This window comes from Heliangelus exortis, chromosome 8 (genome assembly GCF_036169615.1).
Source record: "Heliangelus exortis chromosome 8, bHelExo1.hap1, whole genome shotgun sequence".
Taxonomy (NCBI): Eukaryota; Metazoa; Chordata; class Aves; order Apodiformes; family Trochilidae; genus Heliangelus; species Heliangelus exortis.
The window spans coordinates 21,087,143-21,107,898 of record NC_092429.1 but is presented as its reverse complement, the minus strand read 5'-3'; the positions used below and the strand labels follow the sequence as shown (position 1 = coordinate 21,107,898).

Below are 20,756 nucleotides of genomic sequence, written 5' to 3'. Positions count from 1 at the left end.
GTGACATTTGGTTACATAGTGTGGGAAATCTACATATGCCTTTGTCAAGAGGTCAGGGTTTGCATACTCTGTAGTTCATGCTATTTGGGAGTGCTGCTGAACCAATCATGCAAACCCAAACCAAATTTCAGTTTGGCTTTGATACCATTTTGCTATAATTAACATCTGCTCTCTCCTGGGTTCATTGAAGTCTTTTTATGTTCATGTTTTAAAACTGCAACTGAAATGAGGATGCTGAAGGGGATGCAAGGGGGTGCATTTGGTTGCCATATAGTCTCTCTAAGCACTTGTGATGAAAAAGCTTTCTGATTACCCTGAGGAAGGGACCAAATGACAGTTCCTTGAACTGTTTCAGCTTGTGCCAAAATATCCTTTGCTTTGACAGAACCTACTATCCTGCTCATGTAATGTTTGCTTTCAATTGGTACCTCAAGAATATTTTGGAACATAAAATATTCTGTGTCTTCTTTCATTGCCAGTGGACCTGAGGGGGGCAGATTTGGGAATGCCATGTCACAGCTGCCTCTCTGGAGCTTTAAGAATTAGGTTCCACTAATACAGCTGAAACAGGACTAGGTGTTTTCTCTAGCAAGAAGAGTAGGAGTTTGCATCATCTGTGCATGAAGGAGGGGAATAAGCTACTGTACTGTTACAATGTAAATATATTTTGTTTTCCCATGAAGAAAAAAAATCTCATGCTAAAGATTTATTTATTTATTTATTTATTTATTTTTAGACTGAGAGTAATGTTCACATCTTAACACACTGTCAGGCCTCCATTTTCTCTCAGAGTTTGACTTGGTAAGTCTTCTGGATAAAATTGTGGCTAGAGTGAAGTCAGTGGTAGGACTCAGCAAAGTTCAGGAAATGCTGTTTCACATGCTACAGGTGCACCTGTTAATCTGTTTTGGTATACAGGGCATTGTTAGCCATGTAATTTACTTTTAATTCTCTGTTGCTTTGCCCTTCTTTGCCTCAGTCAACAAGGAGAAGGAAACAATGGATCATTATGCTTTGTGGGTCCTTTTAATTTTTTTGCCTGGATTTACACAGGACTTCTATATTGGAGGAGCAGTCCCCATAGGAGAGTGTTTAAACAGTGTGACATTTCAAGTTGAAACCAGAAATGAAGAGTCTGATCATTTATACCTAATTCTCTGAGCAAATTGTACCACGGTCTAGAAGACTCATATGATGCCCACTTCCTTCTTTGTTCTGAAGAGATCCTTTGCTTATCAGTTTGTCCCTTTCAGAGTGAGAGGGTTGGGTTTACTCATCTTCCTTTCTGCATCTGCCTGTGCTGCTGAAAGGAAGCACCTCCCAGGCCCCTCTGACTACTTTATCAGTGTGTCCTAAGGCTGGATACCTTCCATCTGCCAGCACTACCTGCCTAAGCCATGCTGTCCTTCATCAGTCTGTCCATAGCTGTAGCCCAGAGTTACTCTTGGTATGGTGCAGTACCACATCCTGCGTCTTTATAGGGACTTTAGACATGGGTCTAGACCACTCCTTCCCAGACCACATGCTTCCTATTGACCAGTTCCTGCAATCCCTTACATTCTAAAAGCTGTGTTCCTTATTTATGCTTTTAGTTATCTCAGGTAATCTTGCTCACCTGGCTTTTGCAAATTTAAAATGTCCCTTTTGGAGAGCTGCAGCATTCAGCTGATATCCAGAGCCCTTCAGTTACCTTTAACATTATTTTTCAAGTGATCATCCACATGGAAAAGACTGGTCTTCAAAAACACACACTGAGAACTTAGTGACAAGAATTCCCCATGGATGATACTGTGGCTATACAGGATTATTTCATCCCTGCTCTTACTTCAGTGCTTCCACCAGCATGTTTCCACCTCAGTTCACCTTTAATTTGCATCAAAAAAGCATGAATTTTTCATTAAAGACCCCACATATGTGTGTCTTCTGCAACAAGACACAGATTTTGTGAAGACAAACTACAAAATTTGCAGATATGGAATTTCTTAGCAATGCAAATGTATTTAACCATAAAAATTCCTTCTTTATAAGATATAATGCATTTTTTTCTTTCTGCATCTTCCATAAACCTCTTGCTTACAACCAAAGGAATTAGAAAAACATTAGAGCAACATTTCTTTCTTTCAATATTGTATTATATATATATATATATATATTTTTTTTTTTTTTTTTTTCCGTAAATGAACAGTAGCTGACTTAGGAATTTAGCATTTCTCATCATGTGGCCACTTGAAAACTGTGGGCTGGCTTTCCAGCCAGTCTTTGCTTTGGGGAGTTTGCCTGCAACCATGATTGTTTTCACCTCGGAACGATAAAGTCCATCTTTGAGGTTTGTTCAGGCACTGGTACATTTATGAGATGCAACTTCGTAGCTGCCATTTCTTGAAACAATATTGTCATTAAAACTTAATTAACAAACAAGCAACAGTTCTTATCTGTTATGATTCTTCTGCTTCACAAAGAATGAAAGCCCAGTGCCTGGTCACAGTGCATTATGATACCATCAAGAAAGTGAAATGGGAATCATAGGCTGAAAGAGGGAATGCACAGGTAAGTACATTTTTCCAGCAACCTTTTTTGGCTTTCTCTGAAGACAATGAGCACACTGATACCTTCACTTCCATGGGAATAGGAGCAGGCCCAAGGGGAAGAGTGGTGTGATCTGTAACATAACCCCCAACTGCTAATAGCTTCGTTAAGTCTTTCTGTGCACCACCCTTGCACACTCTTGGCTGGAGAAAAAAATAGGGGTGGGGATATGTGACTATATGGGGGAGCATCTGGTGTGGAAACTAACCAATCTGCACATATTATTTTCTTTTTTTTTTTTTATTGCTTGATCTCATCTGTGCCAAACAGTGGACCTGGAGGTGAGTGTCAAACCTCTTCAGGCAGTGCAGCAAATCCTCCTAAAAAGAGGAATCTTTTTCTTTCCTTGAGAATCAAATTACTTTACTTGAAAATTAATAAATAGGCCAGCTTTCTTAGGAAAAGAAAAAGCAGTGGCTCTTCATAGGATGGGTGTTTCTCCTCTCCCCCTGCCACACATATTACCTGTGCCACGTCTGTATACATGGGCAAACCAACTCTTTATTAGACATTTATCTTCTTGTCTGAGAAGGCAGATTTTTCCTCATATAGTCTGATGCACTAATGTTCTGCTTTTGCAGCAGGAGTGATTTGATTACTGTGACAAAAATCAAAGCAATATTTAATATGGCAATATCAGAACTAGTGCAGGTATCCTGGCAATTTTCATTCCGGATTAGATAGGTTTATAGTTTTGAACAATATATTATCTGCTGTAGTCCAGTTAACCAAAGCTCTGCATAATTTTGTCTGTGGTTTGCCTTTACAGTTCTGTGCAGCTTGTCTTATCAGAACATGATGCTGACACCGTGTCACATCTGATCGAGTGAAGTAATTGTCTTGCATTGCTCGAGTTGGTTTGTATTTGCTGAAATTATACAGGCATTAGTATGCTTATGTGCATCCAGGGAGTATTTAAGTGATAGGGTCAGCAGAGTGTTATGTTCCTTGTAACCACAAGATGTCAGGAGAATCTGAGGAAGGAGTAATGCTCGGAGTTAGAGTCCAGTGCTTGTCTATACATGCATATATATTTTATATATATATATATATAAAGCAAAAATGAGGTGTGTTTTTCAAGATTCTATCTAAGGGTTGGTTTTGGTTTGTTGGTTTTTTGGTAAGATCTGCTCCAAGGCTCTCCTAATTTAGCACAGAAACATTAAAGCATGTGGGACTTACTAATCATCGACCTAACCTGCTCTAGGAAGCAGTAGCGTGCAGGAAAGAAAAAAATTAAGAGCTAAACAAAAAATTTTCTACATTAGTCAGTGCATGCTTGTGATGTTTTTGAGAAGTATAGCTGGTTCCCTCCATGACCTGCCAATAACCATGAATTTTGCTGTCCACATACCTGACCCTTTCACCTGCCCTTTGTAGATGTGTTTGTTGTCTCTTCCTCTGTCCCCATGCTGCTGGTGGTGATCCCCGGCTGAGAGCTGATGCAGTGGTTTCTCTGCGTTATACACTCGGCCCCTGAGGGGAGCAGCTTTGGTTGCACAAACCAGCACCCCTTTCTTTCTCTGAATTAATGAAGGTAGCTATAGTCAAGTCACAGGCTCAGAGTAACAGAGACATCTGTTCATAAAACTGTCACACACCACGGGTCTGCGCTCAGGGTTCGCACAGAATTTCATCTTACACTTGCGGCCATCGTGCCTTTAATATCCTCTGGCTGTCATCTTGTGTGGAAGAGAGTATTTGGTGACTCTTGCATTTAGTATTCCCAAAGGACATTGCTTTTTTACTGCAAAGGACTGCATCCATGAAACACAGATTCTGTTCATGAGGGAGGGACTCCAGAAGGTCTCTAAATCTTCTGTAGGAAGAAGTAGATAATGGACAGAAAAATATCCTCCAGCTGAGAAAAAGTGTAGATGATAAGGTTGACTTAACTTAAAAATCCATTCGCAAATGAGCAGGTGGGTTGATAAACATTATTATTATCTGTGTATGTTCACATAATATGCAAATACTTTCCTATGTAACAACTAAAATATTTGGAAAAAAAAAAAAAAAAAAATTTAGCTAGCGGGTACTCAAAGCACACAAGTGTGTATGTATATCTACTTATACGATTCCAGTGCAAGTAACTATGTATTACTTAAATTATTTATGTACAGCTGAATCTATTTTTAAAGGTTGCCTTTGTCCTGCTGTTGAAAGTCAATACATTCCTTTTCTTCCATTTTTTGTTTTTTTTTCTCCTTTGATCTGAGCCTATTGGCAGCAACTTTATCTGAAAAATTCTGAGCCCAGTGTGAGAAGATTCAGAAATTTGTCAGTTAATAATTATTAAGACTATGTGCTATGTCTTGAGCTGTATGACATTGTCTGAAGACATGTAGGTTCTAAAAGAACTGGCACTTAGAGACAAAGGGACTTTGATGACCCATAGAAATTATCAATGTCATTCATGAAACACATGTGGGTCGTAGAAGTCTTCTGTATTTATTATGTGTTTCTGTTACCAAGGATTCAACATGTAGTACAAACTGGTGAAGAGACTGGGAATTTGAGGGTATTTGATTCTCAGTTGCTTGGGTAATTTTTATTGCTACTGTCCTCCTTAATTCAGCCTCAGTCATAAAGCAGTTTGGGGAGCACTATGACTTCCAATACAGATTATTTGCTGTTAGCTCACTGTACATTATGTTTAGGTACTGGTTTCTTGATAATCCAGTGGCTAGTTCCTATGTTGGCAAAAACACAGAGAACTTGAATGAAATCAGCTCTTGAGTTGAATAATTTTACACTGGGTTCATTTAGTCATAGAGTCACAGGCTGGAAAGCAGAAAGTTTCATGCATCAACCTAACAACCTGAATTGTTATTCTTTTCCTCCTGTTCTCCTGAATCCTTGCTGATTTTGTACTGCTGCCTGTGTCTGTCCCTGTTCCTTGTTCTCAGTGGATACCAAAGACATGCTAGGAAGCCCTTTACCAAGTTTTAGATGTTTCTGTAAGAAAAATGATGCAGGTTTACCAGCATGTGCAGGTATTTGTAGAAAAGCAAATGTGTTTCCCTCTTGGCTGTTTAATTGTCTGTAACAGTAATGTCATAAATAAATAATGTTTCCATGAGGGGAGAAGAGATGTTTATCAGATAGAATACATGCCAGTTAGGATAACTCCAAACAAAATGTTAACATGGATTAAAGTGGAAAACATGCTGCTGGCAAACAAATCGTTGGTGAAAACAGTTTCAGATAGGGAGTTCCTTTCTCTGTTGGATAGAAATGGTGCCTGCCATACAGACCAGCTTTTAAAATGAAGACATTTGTCATCAGAACTGCTGGATCTGTGGAAACATTAAAATAAGAATTAAGTGCTGCGATGGAACACTGCACAATAAATAATACATGGAAGTCCAAAAATGTTGCAGATTATAGAAGGATCAGAGAGATAAAGCCTAAGGTATTACTTTTCCTTTCCTGAAATTATTTTTCAATAGAATTAAAAACCTGATTCTGTTTTGTTGAAGTCAAGGTGAAGCTTTCCTTTGCATTTAGAGGACTCTAGATCAAGTCATTAACAAATGCAAACTGTCTCCAGTCCTTGGAGGTTGAATCCTAATTGTCCGCAGAACGGGTGCATCACGTATACCAAGTTTTGTGTTTTCCAATAGTGTTTTGTCAATGTATTTCCTCCTTCTCTGGGGCTGGGTTTTGAGAAATGTGAGGCTAGCTCATGTTCATTCTGCTTCCTTTGCTACATTGACAGCTTGGGAAAAAACACTGATAGCTTTTGTTAATCAGTGTGCACATCTCTGTTAGCAGCTGTATTGAGACTGCCAACTAATTGCCACACAAGATTACCACTCGGAAACCTAAGTCAGAAGAAATAATGACAAAGTTATGTCTGTGTTTTTGTGTGTGTGTATTTTTTTATTTATTTTTTTGTGATCAAAATGTTGTTGAGGGCTGTATGGCATGCCACTCACAACTGAAATTACCTCAAAACAGTCCTTAGACATTGCAAACCATTTGAGGAAAATAAAGTAGGCATTATAGATTAGGGAGAAAAAAACTTCACTCAAGGGTATTATTCAAGTATTATTAAAAGGTATTATTAGAGTACATGTTTCAAGTTCAGCATTTGACCTTCCTTTTTTTTTTTCTCAAAAAATATGGTTACCATCCTTAACTGACTTCTAAATTAATCTTTCACATTTGATACAAGACTTCTACATTTATAGTTTGTCTCTCCCCTCCTTTAGAGGCATTTTTATGCTTGAGAGTTGTCACATTTTTAATATTACTAAATGGCCCTAATAAATAATGTGAAAATGGAAACCACATAAAAAAAAAACTTACTGTAGAATCAAATTGATTAACCTATGATGCTCTGGTTGTTTGTTTATGTACTTTGTAAGCCCAGTGCACTTGGTTCAAAACACAGGAAAAATTCTGGTGTTTAGGAGCAAGTATACTTATTGGCTAAATTGGTGTATGTATGTGAGGAATGGGAAGAGAGAAAAAAAATGGCAAAACAAGGTTTGAAAGCACCAGAAGAAAATGTAGAGACATGAGAGACAGATGAATTATGAAGAAGGTAAGTACATTCAATCAGTTGCTCTCTATTGGCTTGAGGGTAATCTGCCATATTACAGTGTACTGATTTATGGACTAATTAGTTGTACAAAACAAAAATATTCATAAAAATATTTCTCTCAACTAGCTGCTGAACCAACCAAACAGTAGGAAAATTGTTTTTCTGTATTAAAAAAATTAAATTCAATATATATTTATGAGTTCATTCAAAATGCAGAGTCTTTTTGCTACCAGATTTCCAGTAAGCAGAAATATCTATGTATCAAAAGCTAATTGTGTCAACAGCTAGACATTTATGGAAGAAATTAAATTCCAAAGCTATACGTATTTTAAGCTATAAAAGATATTACATATTAATTTATGAAATCTTATTATTCTTATTCTTGTGTGATCTTTAAAGTATTCAGTAAAGAAAAAATCAGACAAGGAGAGGGGTAAAGAACCAAACCATAACTACCTTTTTTCTTTGGTAAAAGATTTTAATATTTTACTGTTTTTTTCTGTCTTCTAATGTCTCAGACTGATGAAATGCTTCCAATTACTTTGACTCACATATAACATCCTTTTAAAACCCAGTAGCTGTGGTATCCTTCCAGCTTTAGTCTGAAGCACAAAAGAGAAAAACTCAAACCAGCAAAATCAAATGTGTGACCTATGTATCACAACATTAAAACTCCAAGCGTGTAAGGCAAAGACAAAGTTTTGGGAGGTGTAATGTAACATAAACATGGATAAGATAATTTGAAGTAAGTGGGTGGGAAATACATGGAGATAGAGAAATATTTAACTTCGTATTTGTGTAATTTGGATGAAGTAGGTAACTGTAGATCTTAGTACTTAATGTGGTGGATGAGGTGTTAAAATTAATCTCTCTTTCTGTAATTAACTTTGTAAGTCTCAATGTATTCAGGCTTTGGTCCTATGAATAAAATGCCAATAGCATGCCTCCCTGCTTTGCAGTAGTGTCATGAGTCTAACTTCAGGAATGGCTGGGAGATAATAATGCTAGATACTGTAAGTAAATGAGAAACTTGTAAAAAAATTGTTTGCCACTTAAATCTACATAGTTTGGTCATGTTCCTTACATCCCACTCAGTGAGAGAGTTGTAAAAGTAGTTGTGACTCTCTACCAGATCTAGAGAGACAAAAGAGCATTGCCAACACTAATTCTTAAATACCAATCCACCTACTTTTTGCCCCTGGGAGGTTTCTAGAGCCAAATAATACATATATTTCTATGAAAGCATAGATAAAACTCTGACACTAGGGAAGAAGGAAAGCTGCAGGGTGGCAAAAGAAGGCAGTGCAATAAATGTAATTTCAGGAGAGCAGTACCTGCTGGTTCTCCTATCATGACAAGCAGCAACAATTAGAGATGTTAACAAGAAATGCATTGAATGAGTCAGTGTAGCCATTCAGAGCCTGGTTCAGCTCCATGTTGAATACGATGACAACGGATGCCAATAGAAGGCCTGAAGGGAAAATGTTCTGAACAGATTTCATTTTCTATTTCCTTATAAGTATTACATTTAATGACTTAGGAGGTGTGTGGCCAAGAGCAGATGTAACCACTGGCCATCACAGGTCTTGGCAATGGGATGCTCTCCATGCTGAGCTTGCTCTGCTTCGGCCTGAGGGTGGCCTGAGATATCGTTTCTTAAAAGGTGTTGAGAATCAGCTGCTTCACAAAGGTCTGGACTAGATCCCCAGACTAGTGCTGCTAAATTCCCAGCTGGAATCAAAGACAAGGCGGCAGAGGTGATGCTGACAGGCAGGGCTCCTTCAGCAGAAAAGTGAGCAGTGTTTCATCTAGCCAGGAGGTGAAATCCTCAAGCAGTGTTCTGTGTGTACCTGGCTCAAATCCTACAGTTTCCAAATCAGAGATTACCGTGCTAAATAATCTGTGTATGAATTTATGGTTATGTATCTACTATCTACTTTGTTTTTTTCCCTGACATCCCAGATTATTTTTAGTCTGGAGACAACTTATGTTCTCTTTATTTTTAACTCTCCCAGTGCTGGGTTTCCCTCACAAACTCTAGCTCTTAAGAAAAGTGGGGTTTTTTTGCTTTTTGCTTTCTTTCCCTTTGGATTCCAATGCCTTTCATGTACCCTTCTGTTTAGAACTGAGTTAAAATTTGTGCCTGACTGATGGTGAGAACAGAATTGTTAATCTTACATCGTGATTTTGCTGGTCTACTTTTTCTTTTCAGTAACATCTGTTCCTGCAGTGTGGGTTCAAACCTTCATTTCTGTAGTTAGCCTTTTACATTTTGGCGGCGTGAATCTGAATATTTTGTTTTAGTATTTAAAACCCATTTCCTATGAATGCATTTTAGCTCTATTAGGTGAACAAATCTCAACTTCTAACTATTATGTTATGCTATTATGCCATTATGTTTCAGCTTACTGGGTTTTCTGCATGTGTGTCAGCTTTGAACTGGGCATGTATTTAGCAGGCCTCTTTTGCCTGAAGAACTTGGTAGACTTATGATCCACAAGATCAGTAAAATTAATAAAAAGTAAACACTAAGCTAAGTCAATTTTAGTGCTTGAGTCCAAATTTGTAAATGCATTTTAAAACATATATTCTTCTGTAATTAAAATTACTTCTATTAATCTTTAAGAAATAATGTATGAGATAGCATGATAGTTAAAAACATGATTGCTGTCTTTAATTTATCATCCACTATATGTTTTTATTTATCTTTAAAAAAAGTAACATAGAAAAACTAATTTATTTTTGACCTTGATGTTCATCACCCCTAATGAAGTGTCATACTTACCTGTTCAGGCAAGGAATAATTTCACACTTCTTGAGATACATCCATTTGTCCTGCATCTCACTTGTGAGAACACATAGTGGTTTGACTACCATTCTAAAATGAGAAAGTGTGAAGTAATATTTTGTAAATAGTTATATATGTTATGCATAACAATAAAACATGCATGCAATATTGTATATACTACTGCTATACATAGTGGTAATTATAACCAAAGTTACTAAGAAGTTGTTGGTACTCTTTTAGTTAACACTTTATTCATATTCAATATAATGCAGAGCTTGAATGCGTTGCACTTGTTCCCTGCCTTTGCAAGTTGCTTTTTTGGTTGTTTATCTCACTGAGTCATGGTTTCCTCATCTCTGTTAAAAAGGTAAAGGATACAGAATTTCTGTTCAAAGTTTCTGAGCCTGTATAGTTTGCAGCGAACAACAGCGTAGCCTGTTGTCTCTTTCTTGAGGTTTTTTGAAGTATCTCAATTGTAATAAATGCAAGTGCTCTGGCATTTTGACTGTCATAAGAATCTTCTAAGAGTGATTTCACCTCTGTTTTATTTAGTTACAGTAAGCAAATACATCCTTTCATTCAACATGTTTACAGAATGTAGTCTGAGAGCCCAAGCCTTTGAATGAGATCTCTTGGTACTGTCAATTATAAACATCAATTAGAGAGAGCAGCATTTAATTTTGCATCCACTGTTAAATAAGATGTGCATGTGCAAAGTGAACCATGTTCCCAGTAGATTTATAAGGACTGAAATATTTTCATTTACATGTTAAGGTGATGCTGAAAACAGTCATTGAGAGGTGTGAAAGCATCACCTAGACTGAGGCCGCTTAAAATCAGAAACTTAAAATATGGCTTGCAGAAACCACCAGAATTAAGGGTGAGTGAGTTTACATCAAATATGTTTTTGCTGGTTTTGCTGGTTCTCTGCAGGAGTGGTGTTGCACTTCTAAATGTAGAAAATGCATTAATCTCAAAACTACTATTACCTCAAGCAAAAAAATTATCTCTTCGAAAAAAAATTGTTCATGATATGGAACGGCATCAAAATTGGAGAAATTTGTTTTGTCCTTCAGATGCATCCTACTGCACATCTATGAATGATGTATGAACATGGTTCTTCTACTGGGATCACACAGGAATCTCCCCTTTGTAGGTTGTCAATTGGCTGTATTGTAAGAGTTTTGCTATATCACAAATGGGTAAATAACACTTGTGGTTTAAATGGAGAATGTTTGCTAAGATGTTTTGCATAGTGGTATGAATGAAAATGGTTTAGAGGAATTTGGTAAAAATTGTTGTTGACTTTGTTTTGAAAAGATTAATGTAAAGATTTAATTTTTAAATTTTTTTTTTTTTTGTTTTTAATGCTACCTTGTGCAACATGATATTTTGTTTTGGGCAATACACTGAAGAACTGGAATATAATAAAATTTCTGTAGAATAAATGAGGGTTCTAGTACCGGTGAAAATGGAGGGGACCAAAGAAAGATAATATCACTTGTGTTATGATTTGAGGTTTATATTAAGGAAGAACAACAATATGTGAGACATGGGCATGGCAGTCAAGGCCATGTTTTTTTTTAATACTGGACTTAGTACTATTAGTGTTAACAGTTGGAATCGATGATATTCAGGGTCTTTTCCAACCTAAATCATTCTATGATTCTATGTCAGTTTTTCCCCTTCATTATCTAATGAATATTACAATCTAAAAAGAGAGAACAACTATGGCATTGTCATAAGTATCTGATGACAGATTGAGTAAAATTAGCGACTCCATTTTAAGGTTATAAAATGATTTTTGAAGTGACTAATGGTCCCAGAAGTGGTATTTTGGAAGACATGGAACTAGAGAACTAAAACCAACTTGGCAGAATTAAAAAAGCCTCACTGTGATCATTACAGTGACTCAAACTTTGTCGCCCAATAATCTGAATTCTCAAAGCTTTTTGAATTAAAAGAGGTACTTTTAGATTTAGCAGTTAACACGCCTGCTAGATCAGGAGTGATTGTAGTACTTGCAGATCCAGGCTGCCAGGATGGTGCTGAAATTCAGTTCTGCTCTATTAGATGTGGCTTGTGAACCTGCAATATTTTTCCTGTAGAAGAAATTCAAGCTTAAACTCCTGCCTGAGTTCTGTCTTCAGGCTGCAGCTGTGAACTCTCTAAGTTTTATAGTTTGATTAGATTAGTAATGAATAAATATAATAAAAAATCAAGTTTTATTGTTTTCCAAAAAAAGGGAACGTGACTTTTTTTTTTTTTTTTTTATAATTCACCCTGTGAGGAATATTACACCTACATTTTCTGCCTTAAGCTTTGCATAAGTTCTATATATTAAAGATTGCACTGATTTTATAGATTATCAGGTATGTTGCTTTGCAAATTACAGCATTATGTAGGAAGACTTTAATTTCCTCTTCCACTAAACTAGAGAAGAGTCTGCTTCACTGGGCATTTGCTGTAATTACAGTTATGGAAAACCTCTGTGAGTTGTGAACATGGAGTACTTGTGGAAATAAGGCAGTTTTTATTTAGAATGCTATGGCATACAAGCTAGGGAGAATTTAGGTTCAGTGTTGGTGTCTGTGTATATGTAGATGTATTTTTAACTTTTTACACTTACATGTAGAACTTCTAAAGTCCCCTTTCACCTCTGTCAAAGCCTTTTCTTCTCCTTGAAGAAGAATACCCTGTCTTGAGCCTATCATGCAGTCTTGAGCTGTAAAGAATTAGTGTATAGGACTGAACTGATGTCATTATTCTTGAGAGGTCTTCTTCAGACATACAATTTCAGAATTAACTTCCTAGTAATTTGTTTCTTTGATGTCACAAAGACCTGCACAGAGCACTTGAATGAAAATTTGCACAATGTGAGAAACGAAAAATGGTCATCCAAACCCAGTCTCACTAACTCAAAACAATCATCGCAATAGCCATAAAATTCACTTGCAAACTCTCTTTCCCCAGAAAACACTGTTATTGCTTCCATTTCTCAACAGTGGTTCACTTCTGGTACAAAAATTGTATTTCCAGCAGTGAGGGTGTGTGACAGCAGTACACTTGAACAGTGTGCAGCAGCTCCATTGAGCAGCACTGTGTAAGTAGCCAGCATCTTAGCACCTAACTAGAAAATGCACACCTGGAAACACATCTGCAAAAGTTTTGAAGAGGGACTGATGCCCAGGTGTGTCCCAGGGTGAGATGTGGTTGCCCCTGCTGACAGCAGTTGTGCTTTCTGCATTCTGGTTCTACTGACTGCAATGGAACTGTGATTCAGTGCAGTTCCATGGTGTGATCTTTATCCCTTCTCAGAAATGAGTTTTACTAGCAATGTATGCAGGAATTCAACCCTGAAACCTTTACAATCTGTTTAGACATACAGATTGCATAACATTAGTCTTCTCTGTAAAATTTCTTGAACAGTCTTCTATTATATTTATGTATAGGTCTGTATAGGTAATGGTGGCCAGAAAACCAATGAAGGGAAACACAGGCTTTGTGCTGGAATTTTATCTCTTTCATATTGTGGTATCTTGGTGAACACACTGTACTGGTGATGAACTTTCATTTCATTACATGAAATGCACCATCTGGTGCAAAATGCTGCTGTTATGCTTCATTTTGCTTACACATGGTACATCCTTTCCCCCCCCACCTCCCCCATCCCCCCCCCAGTATTATGTGATGGTGGAAAAGCTGTTTAATATAAAATTCCTGATTTATAATACCAGATCTGCAGTTGGGTGGATAAATGTTTGCACCCACAAATAATTAGAGTTTGTCTTAGAAATTAATTGATTATATCTTAATCTTTACATCTGTAACTTTGCAAGGACAAAAAATGAAGGCTGGGTTGGAGGTTGGCTGAAAAACTGGTCTTGCATATTCCATGAAAAAATATTATTCAATTTTCTCACAGGTGAATGAACCAAATGCATGGATGAATCTACTTAATTCAATGGTTTAATAAACCTAGAATGATAATGAGGTTATAACAAATCCCCTGGCATCTTGGAGTTATGAGAAAGATGTATAAAATTATAGGTAAGCAGAAGGGCTTTTTCTAAATTTGAGGAGTCTTTTGCACATTTTTTTTTTTTTTTTAATGTTCTCTTCACTATATAAAGTAACTTTTTTCTGTGGCTCAGTTACGATAAAGTACTAGATCAGTTATTTGAGGGCAGTATTGGGGTCAATTTGCATCTGACTGTTTTTGAACAGGTGTCTCTCTTTAATGTCCCTTTGAGAAAGATGACCAGCTTGAAGTGGAAATTTCTGCAACTTCCTTCTCAGGGAGCAGCACCTTGTCATAAGCTGCCCCACCTTCAGAGGTTACACGTGGATCTGGGATCAGAACCATTTTTCTAATGAGAAACCCAGGTACTGCAAGCTGACTGGCACTGACTGATTTAGCAAAACAACTGGAACAAATATAACTGCATAAATGTAATTATGAATGGTAGGTTTAAGGTACTCTGAACTATCATCTGGACACCTAGGCAATGTGAAGCCTTGGGCAGTTTTTGCATGCTAAACCTTGCAAGAAGGAACTATTATACAGGAAATAACAATTCCGCAGTAGGTTCCTTTTCTTTTGTTTTGATTCAGAGCCAAAATCCTAGGTGTGTGATCATTTTGCTCTTATTGTTTTGTCAGTATTGTGTATATGTTTTCTATTTTACAGGCATTCACAGGGGCAGGATACCCACTCCAAGAAACCTAGAATATGTTGGAAGGGGAATATATTTTCAGGTAAAAAATAAAACGGATACTGCAACTACACATTATCATGACAGGATCCTACCATGTCTTCAGGAAAAGCAATCTGTTCTTCACAGCCTCTGAAATGAGGAACAGATTCTGCCTTCATTTTCCAATGAATTAAATGAAAAAAAAGCAGGTAAAGCAATGCTGAGTGATGTAAATCTCCTGTCTTAAAGGCACATGTATAATTTTACAAATATACTTCGAACAAGTAGTAGAAACTTTAGATTTTCAATTAGTAAAGTTCTGTGGAGTTCAGAAGAAAAAATAACGAAGCTGAAGAAAAGGATGATTGATAAGAAAACTTTCCATCGAATGTCCTCCTGCATAAAATTGTAATTTTATTAATAGGTGAGGGAGGATAAAATGCACGAAAAGGTAGCTAAATATGTGGAAAGCCATATACTCTACCCTGGTTTAGAAGATCATAAGTATATGAAATTGGAATGCAGCTGAATTGATTGTGCTCAGATACTCATTATACTTCAGCACTGCTGGCAGAATCCCTTTTAACAAAACGTGCACAACGTGCTTTCTTAGCACTTTCACAAAGCCTTGAGTTTATAATGACAATTAAAATGCATCTTTTCCAATAATTACACAGTCTGAATTTGGTCTATGCTAATAAGCTGTAAGAAAACCTAAATTCCAGATTTTAATATCAGAAATCCACTTAATTATAGGTACTCTCTAGCTCTGCATGGCACCTGTATTAGCATTTATATTCCTCATTGAGGCTGCAATATAATTTTCTGTTTGTTGTCATGAACATCCTTTTACCTGCAATCTCATGTTAGGCCATGGCTGGCAACCAGCCAAGCTCTTCATTTATCTTTGCCTGATCTTACTTAGCCTGCTGAAAAAAAGAGGCAGTGTGAATAGCAAACATTCTACATGAAGGGCCAAGGGGACAGCCTGGACAAGCACCAGCTTGCTGTCTTCATCATTTTCATACGATTCTTTTAGAAACAAAGATCTGATTTGCCTACTTGCTTTTGGATGCTGGGCCCTGGCCTGTAAAACTTGCTTCTTCAGCAGGAAGACCTCATCCAAGAAGGCAGCGCTTTGAATTCTGCTCTGTTCACCATTTGGAAGTGAGAGCCAGATAGAATTTATCTGTCTCAGGAATTTTTCTTTTGCTGATTAATTGTTTCCCATATCAGGCTATTAAGTGTGTAAAATATTTACAGCCATTATGATGAAAATTGCCAGGAAATTAATTCACACAGTCTTGCTACCTTTTGATTTTACTTTTTTTTCCTCAGGACTTTGAAAAACTGCTTTGGTTTTGACTTGCCTCTCTATTCTTGCTATCCTTTTTCTGTCACACTCAGTAATTGGCCTAATAAAAGGCAGAAACAAGAATTTATTACACCTTGGGCAATACTTGAAACAAACTTTATTTGCTGGAGAAGCACTTTTTGTCTACTTGCTACTGTATATTTTGACATTCCTTCTAAATATTAAATTTGACTTTATTAAAAGTTAAATCTTGGCTTTTTCTTGTGATTGCTGCTGGTTTTGCAGTTTCTTAGGCAGAGTAGTACGTATATAAACATATTGGTTTAATGAAGCTTTTGAAAGAACAATTCAAGCTGTGGCTATATCTACTTTATTACTGCCACAAAACCCACAAAAATGGAATGAATTTAATACTAGCTTCTGTGAGATCTTGTAAATTAGTCTTGGAATAATTTCTGTGATGAATTGAGAGAACGAAGATGAGAACTATTCAACATTTCATAACTTGTCCAAGCCTGGGATTTGATGAAGTATTCCTCAAACAAATCATGCCCTTTACGTTTAAAATTATTTGCAAAAATGACAGTAGTAAAAATAAAACCTGGTTAGATGTTGTAATTTCCACTGTCAAACCTGTTTTTCTTCCATAGGTTTTTGTTTTCTAAAAATGCCTTAAGAAATAGCAATACATCATCCTGGAACTGTTTATGCAGGAATTTTTATTCTTTGAAATCTTCCAGTGTTAAAGCAACAAGAAAACATTTAGAATGTCCTTTGGTGGAATCTTATTACACTTGTTATATATGTAAACTGATATTCTTAGATGCCAGCACGTTGCCCATACAGAGAAATCTCTGCATAATTAAATGAAAAGGAAAAGAAAAGGACTAAATAAAAAGTAATTTTTTTTTCTTATCTGATTAGAATTAAATACATTAACAAATTTTCTGGTAACACAAATAGGCAATAATACAAAAAATCTACATTGTACATTATTTCAAGAAAAATAACTTCATTTGAATACAAAAGGATAAATACACTTTTTGTCCTATAGCCACTCTTGTACAGTAGGTGAACACAGCATCTTACTGATGCAGTGCTGCTAAGGTATACAAGGATATAACTGGCTTGTTTTATTGAGGGGGCTGTAACACATGTGCATCACTAACATCAGACAAAGAAATCTTTCAACCAACAAGGGTTACAGAGCAACGTTCACTAAAGCACAGGTTGGAAAGGATTTGGGGACTGAAACAGGCCAATATGGCAGCTTTTACAGATTTCCTTATACCCACAATGCACTGACAGTAAAGAATGCCTTCTTTTGGTCGTTCCACATACCGGGTAGAGGTTCGGTCACGCACTGTGTAGGAGTAGCAAATGTTTTGTTTCAAATTCTCTTCCCATCCTGGGGGCTGTCAAAGCTGTTCCACTGCTGTGTAAGCTTTGCAGCTGGCATTGATTGGACAGAATAGGCAGCTGCCAACTCATCTCAAGTTACAGGTGAACAGTCTTGACACAGAGCCCTGTCCGTAACTGATTAATATGGCTTAGTTCAGTTAGGCCTTCTCAGTTTGGATGTGGTTATTTTTAATTCCATGATTCCTTTTAAAATTTCAGTAGCATACGCTGGGGTTTTGTTTTGTTTCCATGTGGCACATTCATTGGAAGCAGTCTGAATGTGATGCCCTCAGCCATAAGCAGCCTAGCATATGCCAGGTCCAGTTGCTCCTAGCAGAGCAGTCAGCAGGAACAGCGGCCCGTGTGATATTGCCCCCTGGCCAGAGTTTTGGCTGCAACCACCTGGATCCCTTTCACACTTCAACTTCTCACACAAAATGCCAGTGTAAGCTGGGGGGCACTGGCATCTCACATTGTTGATGCATGTTCCTCCGTTCTGGCAGTGCAGGAGTTCATTGTCACACACGTTTGCTGCAAGACAGCAGGGGAGGGAGGGACAGAAAAGCAGAATTAATACAAGTTCATCTACAGGAGAAACCCTGCACAAAACCCAGAATTAAAACACTCCCTCCTCCCTCTTCCTGAGATGTGTAAACAGGGGGTTAAAAAAAAATGTTTCAAGCTGGAATTTATTTTATCTGCTATAATTTTTTTTTAGGCTGTAGTCTGGGAGAGCCATAACATTCACTTCAGATCACCTACTATAAAAACATTAACCAATTAATATTTATAATGATTAATAACAAAATAATACAGATATTAATACATTCTTGTGCCAGTGTCTGCATTTTTATAGTTACTACAGAACTGGAACTGTAGGCAGGTATGCTATTATTTGAAAAGAGTGAAGTATTTAGAGCTTTTAGAAAGTATGAACAGTGGTAAAAATGCAGCATGGCATTGCTGAAGTAAAAAGATCTGTATGAGAAGGTGGGTTTTTATATTCAAGAAGTGCATGTATTAATGATATGAAAAAATTATGCAAAAAAGGCAAGCACAGGCAGGAAATTCAGCATGCTATTTAATGGGGATTATATGGCATATACATATGGAAATAAAAGATAATGTTATTTCCATTTGAGATCAAATATTTCTTCTTAATTAGATTTCTTACTTTGATACAAGGGTAATTGGCATCTTAGAACTATCGTAGATACTGTACCCTGATACAGGAACTTCAGAAGTCAGATTTGAAAAAAGAGTTAAAAGAAAATGATACAGGCAAGAGTTTTAGAGCTCCACAGGATTATCATATTTGAAAAATTGACAGGTTTACTTCTTATTACTTAATGTCATTTGAAATACTTCACTGGGTAAGTTTGTAGATATACGAGGAACAGGCTACTTAAATGGGTCAATCTGTGTTTTATTCCTGATGACATCACTAGTGATATATGTACTAGTGTACAGATCTGTCTTCCATAGGAGAAGCAATTTTAGTGAAGATCTTGCACCTACTGTCCAGGCAGAACTTAACAGCGAAAACTTCTGCTCAGAGAATTAGAGGAGATTATTTGGTTTAGAGGCAGACTCAACACAGTATGCTGGCTATGCCCCACTTAGCCAGGAAATAGCCTAAATAATTCACAGTAGGGAAAAATGTTGTTAATTTTACTTTAAAAATGTGTATTTTTTTGCTGCAAAAAGGTATGGTTTTATTACTCTGAATTTACTTATTTTTAAAGCAACACATATGAGAATTAAAATCGAAACAGTCCAAGTTCTTAAGTGATGCAACCCTACATAAATCTGTACAATTCTGTGCACAGCAATTTACTGGTAATCTTATCTGTCCTGGCTTGCTTTCAGAAAAATAATTTTCTCTCTATAGAGGACTCTCTGACAGCAGCTTTCTCATGTTCAGCATTCAAGTGGTCCAAATAATAATGCAGTGTGTTTGAAACTCATAGATAGAACTGAGAGACAGCACTTGCATAATTTTTGCAGTGATTCCTTTAGCAAAGATTTAACATTGTCCGTTTTCTGAATTATATTCTGACTTGAATATTAAAGCACAACAAATAACACGTTCTTGATGGCAAACATATGTCTGAATTTTGATGTTCTATATATGCATTTTTAAAAGCACTGCTTATATTATGTACGAGAAATAATAAATCACCTCTGAATAAATGTGATGAGCTTAGCTACCCAGAGAAATATAATAGGCCAAAACTTCCCACTTTATTTTACAAGTCAGTATTTGAGTTACATCTCTTAGAAATGATGCTATGCATCTTTATAACTGACTTTATTATTCATAATGTATATATTTAGCCGTTTCAATATGCAAAATCAAAATACTTTACATGATGGTACAGCTACTGAATCTGCTTGTCCTAGACTGCTTATTGCTGGGACGCTTCCTACAGTTCAGGCAATGAAAGTCATGAAATGTCTATCCCATCAATACTATTGTTTATCTTGAATAATTGAGTGGGATTCAATGGTTAGTTAAATGCCACTTTTAAAACAGCAGATGAGATTTTCACTTTGTGTTTGGTATGGCATGTATTATCCAAATTTTCCCAGGCATTCATTGAAACATGTATTTTCCAACATCTTTCCTATTTTTAAACTTACTAGGCAACTATGGCCTGTTATTTTAAGAGGCCATCAGCCCAGATTCTGATCTGGAGTTACAGATTGCTGGAGATGGTGGCTGAAGTTGTGTTTTGCTACATGCTGGCAGTTCTCCCTGATGCAGGCTGCTATCAGATGCCTCTAATCATTGTTGTCTACAAAATTCTGGATGCTAGAGATGGTGATTTTTAAATCAGACCATTTATTCCTCATTAGAAATCTTTAAAAAGGATGTAACAAAAGCTTCTCCTTCCTTATTCTTACATGTTTTTACACCCTTATCCACAGAAATGCATCTATGTAAAACCAGGTATATTTTAGTGTTCTCAGCAAACTAATCTGTAGCTGAGAATTCTTGAATTGTTAACCACCTTTTTCTTTTTCCTTAGTTTTGTCCTTGGAGCTCTCTTTGTTTGTACATACACATGCCCACACATATATTTATCATGGGGTTTTTTTGGACAATTTCACTTTAATTTTATTCTAATCAACTCTTAACAGCATTTCTACCTTCTCAAAAGCATGATCAGAGTGACTTTTAAAACTTTGATATCAACTAACTTCATTTCATTCAGTTTAGGAATTGAATTAGCCATAGCTGATGAGTGTAGCATAAAGAAAAGCATTTTCACTGGAGCCCTTTCACTGGAATTCTTTAGCCGAAAGTAGTGTGCTCCAAGCTGAAGTCCAAGGAGAGCTGGTGCAGCTGCTGCTGGTGGGGGCTTGTGGAGCCCCAGCATGTGCCTGGCCCTTGTCCTTGTGTTTCCCCAAGCA

The 20,756-nt window shown here is 36.8% G+C and overlaps 1 protein-coding gene across 5 annotated transcripts in view; it reads right to left on the bottom strand.

The window, feature by feature from the left end:
- Positions 1-16,636: 16,636 nt before the first annotated feature.
- The window catches only part of NTNG1 (netrin G1), a 150,864-nt gene continuing 146,744 nt past the window's right edge, over positions 16,637-20,756 (bottom strand). For all 5 annotated transcript variants that reach the window (XM_071750968.1, XM_071750971.1, XM_071750969.1 and 2 more), the window contains one exon: positions 16,637-17,870. In XM_071750968.1, the coding sequence (XP_071607069.1) occupies positions 17,644-17,870 (227 nt within the window). In that variant the 3' untranslated portion in view covers positions 16,637-17,643. The remainder of the gene's footprint in view (positions 17,871-20,756) is intronic.